The sequence below is a fragment of the Littorina saxatilis genome, linkage group LG2 (genome assembly GCF_037325665.1).
Source record: "Littorina saxatilis isolate snail1 linkage group LG2, US_GU_Lsax_2.0, whole genome shotgun sequence".
NCBI lineage: Eukaryota > Metazoa > Mollusca > Gastropoda > Littorinimorpha > Littorinidae > Littorina > Littorina saxatilis.
Genome location: NC_090246.1, coordinates 99,963,255 through 99,978,254, shown reverse-complemented (window position 1 = coordinate 99,978,254; position 15,000 = coordinate 99,963,255). Strand labels below are relative to the sequence as shown.

Sequence of the window (15,000 nt, the reverse complement as noted above, 5' to 3'; positions counted from 1 at the left end):
CAACTGGCGCTGTCGTCTGAGAAGACTGCTCGAAAGTGCTCAGTCCTTCTGGCCAAATGGTCTTTGATCCCTGGGGCGTAAGCTCCATTTCCGCCACAGAATATAAAGCTCAGCCGTTGGGCAACAAACCGTAAGTGCAATGAATTCTGCGGGATTAAGTTCTGCGCAGAAAATAATAATACTGATTGCATGCTATGTATATATGTAAGAGAATGGAATAGCGTCCATCGAAATTTACTGAAGGATTGTAAGAGGATCTGCAGCGGAAGCGGCTTGGGCGTGACTACAGCACGATATTAGTCTAATATCACTACAACATAATTTGCGATGATTGTGACTGTTTGTTTGAATTGGTGTTTAAACAGTGCCCCCCCCCCCCCTCCCCCCTCCTCCAAGTAAAACAAATTAAAATGATCTAATACACCAGTTACATTTTCTCGATTCAAACAGGGAATCGCAGATACGCGCGCAATACCTCGATTGTATATAATTCCATTGCTCGCAGTTTCCCGACTTGAAACTGCGGGAATTGTGAGATACGCATGCGTACGGATAGCCATTACCCGTATGTACGCGGAGCCAACTTGGTAAGTACTCGTTTATGTGTTGAATTATGCTAAAATATCCACGTGCATAATCGGCTTACTGGCGACATATAACGGCCACTTGCATAACATCACATCAATTTAATCTCCGTGCTCTTTTCATCCTCACGATTCTGGTTGGCCGCAACCTATTCTACATCACGACCGTTTGTCGTTGTGTACACTGAATGTCAGTCACAGACCACGTCTTTACTGTCATCTCCTTGTGTTTGAAGTAAGAGAATTAACTCGGATTCAGTTCCCGAAATAAAACAAAAAAAATCTAAGGGAAATTTTATGACGGCACACTTCTTACATCTTTCCTTCACAGAGCAGCCTCGTACAAAGCTCGGTCCATTCATGCTGTCTTTGTTCGGAAATTGCACGCGCACGCTCACATACAAACTCTCGCGTGCAACGGACATGTATACAAAGAACAAAGGAAACAGATATGAGTTTATGATCTGGTATCAGAAATAAACTGAGGAGCTAGAAGTTTCCACGGACAAAATATATATCAAAGACGTCAGTCAGGTGGAGTATACATACTAACGGGGCCCCTAATAAAATATCATCAAAAGTTAGCCACCACACGAGACATTTGTTGTATGTTCATTGCCTGCCTTTGCAGGACTGCAGGTACAGTCTCATATTCCTCAGCTTATCCCAAAACAGTGAGACCATCTATGTAAACAACTAAGAACCTGCACGTCCAATCAAAGGCGCTTCTTTTATCCTTCCATGAAGATCGGCTACAGCGTAACACGAGTTGATGCTAATCACACGCACTCTCCACAGTTCTCACGGGTCTCCCGCTACATGATATTCTACACCATGGATGTAAACTGGTCAGCCCAGGCGCCATTCTCCCGTGTCTAAAGCGGATACAATTTCCACCATTCCCGGAGTGTTCTGGCACCATATAATAATTATATTATTTGCATCTGGAGCCGCACCCTTTGTAAATATAAAGGGAAACACTTGTGCGATATTTTCCGTGCTGACCTCAACCAGGGCCGGGCGGTGTGTAGTCTCTCTGCCTCAACCAGGGCCGGGCGCAGTGTGTAGTCTCTATGCCTCAACCAAGGCCGGGCGGTGTGTAGTCTCTCTGCCTCAACCAGGGCCGGGCGGTGTGTAGTCTCTCTGCCTCAACCTTAAATCATTCCCTTCACACTCACGAGCTCACATGTGAAAACTTATCTCTCAGTCTCGTAAAACCTACTCTGGTGAAACAATTTTTCTTTCCCAACGGAGTTGCTAATTTCGTTGTATAGTTGCTTCTTGTTGTTTTTTTGTTTTTTTTTTGCTTGTAATTTTATCCAGTTCCACAACCAGTCTTTAGTCGTGTAAACACAGTGAACACTACCCACATTTTGGGGGGAGGGAGTTTTCAGAAAGTTGCCATTTCTTCATGTTCACAACACACAGTTTCTGAACTCATTGATATAACACTCTACCTTGACACAAGACTGCCTAACTTCATAAAAACGTACTCTGCTTGTAAAATTACAGGTTTCCGTTGCCCGCCATGTTCGCGCATGCGCCGGAGGACAGGAAGTTCAAGAAGTACACTAGGTAACATGGGGTCAATTGGCAACGTGTTTCGGACAATTTAGTGCCAAAAAGCTTGTGCAGAAAACCACGGTGGTGGTTCTCTCTCAGGTCGTGCGTGACTCTCAGTGCAGTTCCCATTGTATTGCTCTACTCACGCTGGCGCTGTTAGACACGGCTGAGTGTTTGATTAAAACAAATACGACGTGAACTCGTACGTACAAACAAACTCGTACAAAAAGACACATGTAGATTGGTGGTTTCCAAAGCTCTCGCTGTAGTGTGTGGCCGGAAAACATATCGTAAATTACTGTCTCGTTACGCAGGTTGTCTTGCGGTAAGAAAGCGCGGCCAAAAAAACAACATTTAATTCCCCGTTTGGTTATATACAATCACATTTAAAATATGGTTACAAACGTTTATTTCTTTATTAGTTTTATATCATTAATTTATTTCTACATTGAGCATTACTGACGTTCATTATATTTATTACAAGATAATTTATCGTAAGAAGTGCCATGTATGCAATGTGTTGCTACATGGATGCAAGGGAAATAAAATTGAAACACTTCATTACAATGCCGTTCGTAAGCCGAGAATCCTGTAATGTGATTTATTCAGTTATCAACTTAAAACAGATCCATCAGTTTTGACTGCACACGCAGAACACTGTTCACAACTGGTGCTACAGTCATCGTCAAAAATGATAATATAGTCGAAGTGTACGTACGTCATTTACAAAAATGTGCAGTAAGCCTCGTTACAAATATTCTCTTCCAAAAATTGCCACACTTTTCTTCCAAACTCTTGAAATAAACATGATTTTAAGCCAATGCGGGTAACAAGATAAGAAGAGAGATCACACATTTTGCTGTAGCGGGATATGTGGTACTACTGAGAAAGCCATAAATGACAAACACAAATAAATCAGGTGTCAAATTTGTTCAGCTTCTCTTGTAAAGTTAAACAAGCGTAAATACATTTAATAATGTTTGCAAACACCACCAAAAAAATGAAAGGAAAAAATATGTTAAAAAACAAGTTCAGGTTACTGCAGTGCCTATTTGATAAATTCCATCACCTAACAGAACTATTCTATCAAGGATGAAATATACTCTATTACAACTCTGACGACGGCTCGGACAATGCTCACGGCAACGACAACGACGACAAATAACAAAAAGTCCGGCTTAAATATTTGAACACGGTCTGCGCGCGAATAACTACCCGCCATCAATAAAGTGCCGGATCAAACCGTTCTCTCTTTGTCCACTGACAATCCTGAGGGTAGAATGTCCTAAGGCGCGAAAGCATTTTCCATCAAATTCGGATTTATGTCGAGCCCGAGTTTCCCTTCCAGCATAAGGCCAGACTTTAAAGCCAGGCTAATTAATCAGGCTGAATCCTTAATTAATGGATTTTTCGCTAGGGTTCAAGTTGTGCTTGGCTGGGCTGATTCTCGGGTCATTAATTGTCAGCTAGCTTAGAACCGACGTCTCGAGAAAGCACAGATGAGTCCGGCAGGCATGTGTTTGTGTTTGTGTGTGTGTGTGTGAGTGTGTGTGTGCGTGCGTGTGTGTGTGTGTGTGTGTGTGTGCGTGCGTGCGTGAGTACGTGCGTGTGTGTGTGTGTTGTGTGTGTGTGTGTGTGTTTTGTGCGTCCCCGTCTCTGTCTGTGTTTGCATGTGTTGTACATCAAAATAACACAAAAAGAAAACAAGCAAATCAGAAAATATCAATCCCCTTTCGGCGTTCTTTAAAAAGAGAAATGAAAGCAGGACTGTAACTGCGAGTTAGCGTATGAATTCCATTAAAAACAATCCAATCCGTAACTGTCAGAGCGCATAAAATGCGCACGTCATCAGCACGACAAGATAGACGACGTCGTCTGCTGTCAACGTCATCAATAACACTGCCCCCTGGCGGCCAGTGAGGGTGCGTGCCAAGGACATATCAGCCCTCTCGAAAATGAAAATTGTGCAGACAAGTCGGAGAAACCAAACAAGGGGGGTGCGCGGTTGCTGCAGCAGTGACCGGGTCGTGACTTTTGGTAGTGTCCAGTCTTTTGTCTTCACCTCGGGGTGGTCAGACGGCTGGACTTTGGAAGTCTTTGTGTGACCTCTGAGGTCATTATGCTGCATCTTGGCGCAGCCACTCACTGACTCGGTTGCATTCCTCTTTGGGAAGGGACAGAAATCGATAAAAGTGTGGTAGCATGTAATGAGAGTGGTTGGTGATTACGTCTAGTCATTATCTTATTCTTGATGATAATCTTTGGCCGCTGAGCCCGGAGTCGATTCATACCTTCTCTTACCAGGCCCCATCCATCTGGAACCAACTCCCGCACTCACTCAGGCACTCCACATCTATGCAATCATTCAAAACCTCACTCAAAACACACCTCTTCCCTCACTACTCTGTTAATGACCACCCATCCCCCTCTCCTGCTGGTCCTTAATCTGTCTCCTTCTTCTTCCCTTTCCAGCTCTATTCTTCTTCTCTCAACTAACTTTATGTATCCAATAATTTATTTATTTATTTATGACTGTTTTTCCGTCTTCAGAATGCATGTGCCTGTAGTTGGTATGAGTGAGTGCGTCGCGTTCTCGCTGTGCGTCTGTCTGCGAGTGTATGAGTCCGAGTGTCTTGGTCCTTGTCGATTTGTGTTTCGTATAATGTTCACTATGTATTGTATATTTTGTAAGCGCCTAGGGCTATATTTAGATTAGGCGCACAAATGTTCATAATAATAATAATAATAATAATAATAATAATAATAATAATAATAAAAAGTGTTGTCAATATGAAACACGTTTCGTCTTGAGACTGAGCTACCCTTAATCTTTGGACGACGGCGGCGATGCTCAGGTAAAATGCGGAGAGGGGTAACTTTATCTTCCTGTTCATCAACATTGGTCAATAGTACGGTTGCTAGAAGCGCTGACCAACAAGTGTTCAGATATTTTTCTAATTGTCGTTTCTAGATAGTAAAATATGTGCTGAAAACGGTCAGCTATCGCACCATCAAGAAATCGGTTCCCTAGTACCCCTTTAAGGCTCTGGAACCACCCCGGGTGGCAATATCGGGTCGCAACAGAGAGTGTTCCCCATAGCCGGAAAGAGCCTCAACCGTGAAAGATAGAAAGAAAGGTATTGAACAAAAAAGACGCACAACACCAATGTGAACCATTTGTGTTATCATACTTATATTAAAATATTGATGACCATGGAATAAATGGGTTATTTTTAGATTTCTGACAAAAAATCGCGAAAAACATGACAAATTGTCTTTTTTATAGCCTAAACTATGAAAGATTTAAAGACAAGTATTGAACACAAAAGATAGCAATGGATAATGGCAACAACATTTGCTCTCATTGTTGTACAAAATTGTTGATTGTTTTTTAATACTTTTTCGTTTTTGTGGATTTCACAAAGCATACCAATTAAACGGCAGTCCAGGTAACTCGTCCGAATTTTTGCGGCTAAGAGCCTCAACATTTGAAGATAGAAAGACTATCATTGAACAAAAACTATGGTAAACACTAATGTTAATAACTTTTGATCTCACACTGATATTGAAATATTGATGACCATGCAATTAATGGGCTATTTTCAGATTTGTGGGTACAAAATCGCCCAAAACATGACAAATTGTCTTTTTTCTAGCCTAAACTATGAAAGATTTAAAGACAAGTATTGAATATAAAAGATTGCACGGGATAATAGCAACAACATTTGCACTCATTGTTGTACAAAATTGTTGATTGTTCTTGAATATTTTCTGTTTTTGTGGATTTCACAAAGCATACCGATTAATCGGCAACCCGTGTCAATCATCCGAATTATATCATGCTGCGCCAAAACGATTGAAAATGGATGGAATATTAGTGTTTGAAGACAAAAGGCGCACATTGTCATGTTAAGCATATCTTGTTACACCGTATACACATCAAAATCGTGATAGCTCTTGGTTTGAATGTTACAATGTTTGATTTTGTGCAAGTTACACACATTGATACTGACAAAATGTAATGATATTCCAGGACAATATATCCAGCGCGCTCTTTGGGTCCCCAAAACACTGTACATGGTGAGTCCCATTGTGGTGCCAAAGTAGAAAATAATTATATTCACTTTAGCGATAGTCCGCAGTAGACGACATCAAATGACACAGACTGTAATGATAACTCAAAACTCGTCATCGCTTTCAGCAAACGCGTCAAAGTCAACCTCCTCATCTTCTTCCTCGTCATCCTCTTCTTCACAACTGTCAACCACCATCTGCCAGAAGATCGATCAGCGACACAGGTAGGATGGGCTTGAGGCACCACACGGGTTCCAGGACACCGTCTGCATTTTTCGTCCATCCCTGCCCCTGGTCGTAGGGTTTGGGCCTCTCCAGAATGCCTTCATATGAGCACGCTTGTACAGGGCAACGCGGTGGTTTACTCGCTGAATGTGCGGCATCAGAGCAGATTGGCAGGGAGGCATGCGGGCTAGATCGACCTTACACTTGGACGTGAGTTTCTCCTTGTCTCCCACCATCTTGCGGAGTAGCTTTCCACGAACGACATCAACTGATTTCTCACGACTGTAATTGTACATCATGCACGTAAACTCTTCCAACTGCTTCACCACCCGAAGTTTGACATCCCAGTCGTCACCAAGCTGCCTGAATGCCGTGTGAAACTTGGGATTTTTCTCCAGTTTCTTAAGGGCCCCACCTTCACCTTTCCTTTGAATGCACTGGTGCAGTCCTCTCCGCTGTACACATAGAACCCAAGAAGAGTGGCACAGTAGTCATGCCCCAGGGACTCTGCAAGCTCAGAGAGGTTGATCAGTTGCCGATGTTTTCCTGATCCCGTATCCAGGTATACAGTCAACTTGATGGCTTCAGCGTGGTAGAGAAGAATGACAAAGATGTCCGTGTCCGGGGTTCTGACCACAGCGTTCTTGTATCCCAGCGCTGCGGCATGATGGAGGTACAGCACCACCCATCATGACTTTGTCCAAGTCCAATGGTTCGTCTAGTTGCTGTGACTTGACGAGAAGTAGAAACGCGAGGTCGCTTTGCACCTGGTACTGGAGGGCCTTTCCTTGTGGGGATGTGAGCCTGACCTTCTTGCTGCAAGCCTCCATTGTCTTAAGTTTCTGCCTCTTTATGGTGTCAAAGAAGCTTCCTGGCTCTCCACTTTGAAGGTGGGTGATGAAGTCAGTTTTGGCGACCATGCCTTTAGCTTCTGCCTGAAGCAAGTCCTGTTCGACGTCCATGCGGACAGGGGCACCAGACGCCAAGGAGTAGAGCCTGTCTTTGTCTGAGATGGAAAACGGGTTCGTGAAGTTCTTGACAGCAGTGATGACTCTCTGAACAGCCTCCTCGCTTTTCTTGATTTCGGCCTTCTCCAGTTCGCGATGTCTCCCCACCTTTGGACAGTCTGGATCGTCGAGGAGGTTCACCATCTCCAAGGTCTTTTCATAGACTGGGATGTCAAACTTCGGGTGGTGAAGCAGTTGGAAGAGTTTACGTGCCTGATGTACAATTACCGTCGTGAGAAATCAGTTGATGTCGTTCGTGGAAAGCTACTCCGCAAGATGGTGGGAGACAAGGAGAAACTCACGTCCAAGTGTAAGGTCGATCTAGCCCGCATGCCTCCCTGCCAATCTGCTCTGATGCCGCACATTCAGCGAGTAAACCACCGCGTTGCCCTGTACAAGCGTGCTCATGAAGGCATTCTGGAGAGGCCCAAACCCTACGACCAGGGGCAGGGATGGACGAAAAATGCAGACGGTGTCCTGGAACCCGTGTGGTGCCTCAAGCCCATCCTACCTGTGTCGCTGATCGATCTTCTGGCAGATGGTGGTTGTGAAGAAGAGGATGACGAGGAAGAAGATGAGGAGGTTGACTTTGACGCGTTTGCTGAAAGCGATGACGAGTTTTGAGTTATCATTACAGTCTGTGTCATTTGATGTCGTCTACTGCGGACTATCGCTAAAGTGAATATAATTATTTTCTACTTTGGCAGCACAATGGGACTCACCATGTACAGTGTTTTGGGGACCCAAAGAGCGCGCTGGATATATTGTCCTGGAATATCATTACATTTTGTCAGTATCAATGTGTGCAACTTGCACAAAATCAAACATTGTAACATTCAAACCAAGAGCTATCACGATTTTGATGTGTATACGGTGTAACAAGATATGCTTAACATGACAATGTGCGCCTTTTGTCTTCAAACACTAATATTCCATCCATTTTCAATCGTTTTGGCGCAGCATGAAATAATTCGGATGATTGACACGAGTTGCCGATTAATCGGTACGCTTTGTGAAATCCACAAAAACGGAAAATATTCAAGAACAATCAACCATTTTGTACAACAATGAGGGCACATGTTGTTCCTATTATCCCGTTCAATCTTTTATATTCAATACTTGTCTTTAAATCTTTCATAGTTTAGGCTAGAAAAAAGACAATTTGTCATGTTTTGGGCGATTTTGTACCCACAAATCTGAAAATAGCCCATTAATTGCATGGTCATCAATATTTCAATATCAGTGTGAGATCAAAAGTTATTAACATTAGTGTTTACCATAGTTTTTGTTCAATGATAGTCTTTCTATCTTCAAATGTTGAGGCTCTTAGCCGCAAAAATTCGGACGAGTTACCTGGACTGCCGTTTAATTGGTATGCTTTGTGAAATCCACAAAAACGGAAAAGTATTAAAAAACAATCAACAATTTTGTACAACAATGAGAGCAAATGTTGTTGCCATTATCCATTGCTATCTTTTGTATTCAATACTTGTCTTTAAATCTTTCATAGTTTAGGCTATAAAAAAGACAATTTGTCATATTTTTCGCGATTTTTTGTCAGAAATCTAAAAATAACCCATTTATTCCATGGTCATCAATATTTTAATATAATTATGATAACACAAATGGTTTACATTGGTGTTGTGCGTCTTTTTTGTTCATTACCTTTCTTTCTATCTTTCACGGTTGAGGCTCTTTCCGGCTATGGGGAACACTCTTTGTTGCGACCCGATATTGCCACCCGGGGTGGTTCCAGAGCCTTAAAGGGGTACTAGGGAACCGATTTCTTGATGGTGCGATAGCTGACCGTTTTCAGCACATATTTTACTATCTAGAAACGACAATTAGAAAAATATCTGAACACTTGTTGGTCAGCGCTTCTAGCCACTAAACTACAACGATCATCATGACTTTTCCACTAAAACGACCCGGAAAAGCCGGCTTGAAACATATCACTTTGCCTCAGCTCGTGCATCTTCGTAGACTTCACTGTCCGAACCGTGTGTGGGTGCTGCTGTTTTGTATTTATTTTGTTTTGTTTGCTTGATTGATTTGATGGGTGTTGTGTGTGTGTGTGTGTGTGTGTGGTGTGTGTGTGTGTGTGTGTGTGTTCTTCTTTTTCTTTCTTTTTCTGGGGAGAGGGGGTAGAATGTTTTTTCTTTCTTGGTTTGGTTTGTTTTGTTTTAAGAATGAGGTAGCGTGTTATAGAATAAACAGCTGATTGCACTATAACTATTTCATTTTTTTTCATCACAAAGAAACGTTCCCTCGAACTGTACAAAATTTTAGAGTAGTATTTACTCAAAGAAATATGCAACAATTTTGGGTCATTTATCAGAATAAAACACAGATTTTCCATGTTTCCAATAGTTTTTTTTTAACATTTACAAGATTATGAAGATTGAATTTCTCTGCACAAAAAGGCATTGAAGATTAGTACACCGTAACTTGATGGGAAATGAATGTTATGCTGGTCGCAATTCCGATTCTAACCAAATTGCGAGTTATGTAAACATCATTTTTATGCTCAAAAGGCATTTCATTTGTGACACTAAGTTTGTTTGTTTGTTTGTTTGTTTGTTTGTTTAACGCCCAGCCGACCACGAAGGGCCATATCAGGGCGGTGCTGCTTTGACATATAACGTGCGCCACACACAAGACAGAAGTTGCAGCACAGGCTTCATTTCTCACCCAGTCACATTATTCTGACACCGGACCAACCAGTCCTAGCACTAACCCCATAATGCCAGACGCCAGGCGGAGCAGCCACTAGATTGCCAATTTTAAAGTCTTAGGTATGACCCGGCCGGGGTTCGAACCCACGACCTCCCGATCACGGGGCGGACGCCTGACCACTAGGCCAACCGTGCCGGTCACTAAGTTTGTCTTGTTACCCAAAAAATCTAAAAACTAAATCAGGATTGGCTCCATTTTGCTGACTCACTTTTGTGACGTCAGTCGTGTCTATATATAGACAATTACAAATAGACAGCTGTCTGTCCGAGACGGAAAAAGCATAATGTAATCATGTCAGAGACGATAAGGTATAATGCAATTATCATGTGTCATGACATGTCAGAGACGCAATTGTATAAGGCCAAAAAAAAAAATAGGTCTGTTTACGGTAACCCGACCGACCCTAGTTTTTTCGCGCGACCCTAGACTTTTTTTTTTGGCATTTGGGGAAAAAAAAAATCTTGTTTTTTTGGCAAAATAACGTAAAAAATTAATATGGTTTTTTGGAGAAAAAAAAAAGAAAAAAAAAATCCCGACCTACCGACCCTATTTTTTTGGCCTATGTTACCGTAAACAGACCTATTTTTTTTTTTGGCCTAATGAACATATGTCCGAGACGCACACTATAATGTATATAATTTTAATACTAGAATAACCAATGGGAGAGTAATTAACTATGCAGAAATCCACTGACACAGCAAGCTTTTAAACACCAACAGAAAGGAGCACGCGACCGCACATCGCGAAAGTTCTTTTCAGCGTTGTAAATTTGTCTTTTTTTGCCTCGTGTGGGTCAATCGGAACAACATCTTTCAAACCGACACAACTGTTTTCAAGCACTGGCTTTAAACATGCAAAGCCGTCAGTTTTTTTTTTAAACGGCAGACAGTTTATTTGGTTCACAGTCGGCCACGATGTTCGCTAACAGCGCATGTTCCGATCTCATTGTCCTGTCTTCGATGCTGCTTGCCCGATCCCATTGTCCTGTCTTTGATGCTGCTTGCCCGATCTCATTGTCCTGTCTTTGATGCTGCTTGCCCGATCTCATTGTCCTGTCTTTGATGCTGCTTGCCCGATCTCATTGTCCTGTCTTTGATGCTGCTTGCCCGATCTCATTGTCCTGTCTTTGATGCTGCTTGCCCGATCTCATTGTCCTGTCTTTGATGCTGCTTGCCCGATCTCATTGTCCTGTCTTTGATGCTGCTTGCCCGATCTCATTGTCCTGTCTTTGATGCTGCTTGCCCGATCTCATTGTCCTGTCTTTGATGCTGCTTGCCCGATCCCATTGTCCTGTCTTTGATGCTGCTTGCCCGATCTCATTGTCCTGTCTTTGATGCTGCTTGCCCGATCTCATGGTCCTGTCTTTGATGCTGCTTGCCCGATCTCATTGTCCTGTCTTTGATGCTGCTTGCCCGATCTCATTGTCCTGTCTTTGATGCTGCTTGCCCGATCTCATTGTCCTGTCTTTGATGCTGCTTGCCCGATCTCATTGTCCTGTCTTTGATGCTGCTTGCCCGATCTCATTGTCCTGTCTTTGATGCTGCTTGCCCGATCTCATTGTCCTGTCTTTGATGCTACTTGCCCGATCTCATTGTCCTGTCTTTGATGCTGCTTGCCCCATCTCATTTTCCTGTCTTTGATGCTGCTTGCCCGATCTCATTGTCCTGTCTTTGATGCTGCTTGCCCGATCTCATTGTCCTGTCTTTGATGCTGCTTGCCCGATCTCATTTTCCTGTCTTTGATGCTGCTTGCCCGATCTCATTGTCCTGTCTTTGATGCTGCTTGCCCGATCTCATTTTCCTGTCTTTGATGCTGCTTGACCGATCTCATTGTCCTGTCTTTGATGCTGCTTGCCCGATCTCATTTTCCTGTCTTTGATGCTGCTTGCCGAAGAACGATCCTCGACGAAACATTCAAAGAAATATATATAGAAGACCTCCATGCAGTTTCCGACACTAGTCTTTGCAGATTTAATTTTTGAAGAAAAATGCTACGTGGTAAAATTTAATTTTAATACGTGAAAGGCAACATCTCTAGTTCTGTGGACGGACCATACATTTCCATACATTTTACGAGTTTCAAAAACTTAAGGATTTAATGCCGTTTTCTTCCCCCTACCTGTTCAACTATTGAACAAAAGTACAGACGTCCACACAAGCAGAATGCAACACAACAAAACAAAAACAGGCACTAAAGAATCTTTAATCGCAGCGATCTTTTGAAAAGCAAACATTATTAGGGTTATCGCTCCGTATCACTATCAGCTTATTTGCAGAACACAAAAATGTTACTACATGTATTTCTTTGTGGCGGTCAAATTTCGCAATGTACATGTAAAATACTGCACAATGCGAATCGTGAATCGATCCCGAAAATATGCATACTTAGGTGCTAAACATATCATAACAGCTGCTATCAAACACGAACTACGATTAATGTCGCAATGTAATAGTACTAATACATTTATCCTATTTTAGTATTTTCTCTTTTCTGTTTTTTTGGTTGAATTTTTTTTTAATTTACTTAAAATGTTACTGTCCCTTGCGGATATCGCGAAAAAATAACAACACAACTTTACGTCAAATCTGACCCCATCCTACACTAAAAGACAAGATACAATTCAACGTAACAAGCGGTCACCACAAAAACACCGATAAGAAGCTTGTCGTATCCTGAGCGATTTTAGTTTGGACAGTGCGGAGCCGGCCAGAAAGAAAAAGAATCTCAAATATGTTTGAAAAAAACAAAATTATTGAAAACATATTGTGAAATGCAGTAGTCAAGCCTGACTGCTTTGGTTCCCAATAAACGTACAACTCAAACACTAATATAACCGGTTTCAGTAAAACAATAAAAAAAAGGATTACAAAACAACAAAAAAGAACAGGAAAAAAGTATACAAAGCCTGGGCAAAGAGATCGTTTGCACGTTTGGTAATTAAATGAAATTAAACTCCGCAACAAAAACACTGGACAGAAAAAAATGGATCACACATTATTGTCTACAAACGGATGAGAAAAAAACATGTATACAAAGTTTGCACAGAAGTTTAATCAGCAATATTACTTTTTTGCGTTCTTCCTTCCTTCCTTTCATTCTTTTAAAAAAAAAGTAGTTCTTTGCTTTATTTTTTTTCTCTCTCTCTTTCTTTCACAGCTTCATAGAGCGAGGAAAAAAACTTACCTGGAGAATGCATGGACATCGTCGATGGTAAGAAACGACTCTGGTATTGCGCCAGTGACGTCATAGTCGCCGGCGTAGCGGTACGCGCCAGCTCCGTCACCCCCGCCCTCGTGAGGTCATTTCCGTATGACGTCATAGGTCCCAAAGACCCGGGCGGGAGGTTGGAGGCAAGTAGACGACCTCTGTCCAGCGCGAAATCCACCCGGCTATCCATGACGGTGACCCCTGGCACTCAGCACGGGTGGCTGTGTGCTACAGCTATTCGGGGTGGATGGAGCTTCAGGGTATCCGTGACCAGGTCAGTGGCGGGTGCGGTATTCCAGGAATGCGTCATAGTCGTGACTGACGTTTACGTTTTGTTATCTCCGCCGATTTGTTGAGTCAAACTGGGGTGTGAGGCGGATGCCTGTTGGACGATCATCCTCTTCATTTCTGGAGAGGAAAAACACCACGGTGAGTGTTCATTATATAGTGTTTGCGCTGTGTTTGGCTTCCATAGTTAAGAGGCTAATAACTTGAGTATTCTCTTCAATCGGTTGTCTGGTGATGACTGCCAGTGCCATGAATAAATAAATGAATAAATAGATAAACTACAGCACATCTCTCTCTTTCATTATCTATCAACCCGCGCCCCTTCCTGTATATTTTCTTGGCTTATATTTGCAACAGTTTTATTACGTGGGGGGGGGGGGGGGAATACAGAAAGGATGAACAAAAGTAAAAAGAAATCTGTCATCTTTCCCAGTCTTTGATCAATCATTTGATATAATTAATTAATGCTTATAACTACTATTGTCGTTTTACCTTCCTACACTCGTCTCTCAGTCTAAATTTGAGCAAAGTGATTTCACTTCAGAGAAGAACAAAAGGTTCTGTTCGTTTTGAAGAACGCCTCTTTCTCTCAGTTGTGACATATCCTTCCATTACAGAAGTTTATCATGATGCTACGTATAGCGTATGATGTTACGTGAACCCTGTTTGATGTTAAAGGCATGCAAATAATTCTGCCGCCATTTCTGTCAGCATAATATTTATGCCCACGAAGCCTTGATGTAGTGTTTAGAGAGCGTCTCTCCGAAACATGTAGACTACACCATTAATTCGCACATAATAAATAGCATGGTCTGTTTCCGCGAGTATATATATTTTGTGCTTTTTCTTCAACTACGAATAAGCAAAAACATTGTAACGGCGGAGACTTGCACTGGTGATTGTTTGCGAACAGCTAAAACGGAATAAACTGTTTTGTTAATTTTGTTGTTGTTGTTGGACTTCCTATGTTGGCCAACAGATGGCGGTCACACCTCTCTCTCTCTCTCTCTCTCTCTCTCTCTCTCTCTCTCTCTCTCTCTCTCTCTCTCTCTCTCTCTCTCTCTCTCTCTCTCTCTCTCTCTCTCTCTCTCTCTCTCTCTCTCTCTCTCTCTCTTCTGTTTGTCAAGTTGTGAGATTCACATCTTTTATCTTATGACGCACGATGCTAAGAGTTTAACAGAAGTGTTGACAAACAAAGCGAGCACCAAGGCAACGCACCTTCATTCACTAAATCGAGCCAGTTTCTTAGCAACAGGAGACTTCCCGCTGGAATGAGCCCACGTCATAACTACTTAAACTATGCGTAATCCTTGAGA

The 15,000-nt window shown here is 42.3% G+C and overlaps 1 protein-coding gene across 3 annotated transcripts in view; it reads right to left on the bottom strand.

Moving 5' to 3' along the window:
• LOC138960327 (trinucleotide repeat-containing gene 18 protein-like) overlaps positions 1-15,000 on the bottom strand; it is a 208,001-nt gene that overhangs the window by 172,452 nt on the left and 20,549 nt on the right. For all 3 annotated transcript variants that reach the window (XR_011453945.1, XM_070332186.1, XM_070332187.1), the window contains exon 2: positions 13,373-13,804. Coding sequence is in view for 2 of the 3 variants with exons in the window: in XM_070332186.1 (XP_070188287.1) it covers positions 13,373-13,586 (214 nt within the window). In the remaining variant the exon portion in view is untranslated. The remainder of the gene's footprint in view (positions 1-13,372; positions 13,805-15,000) is intronic.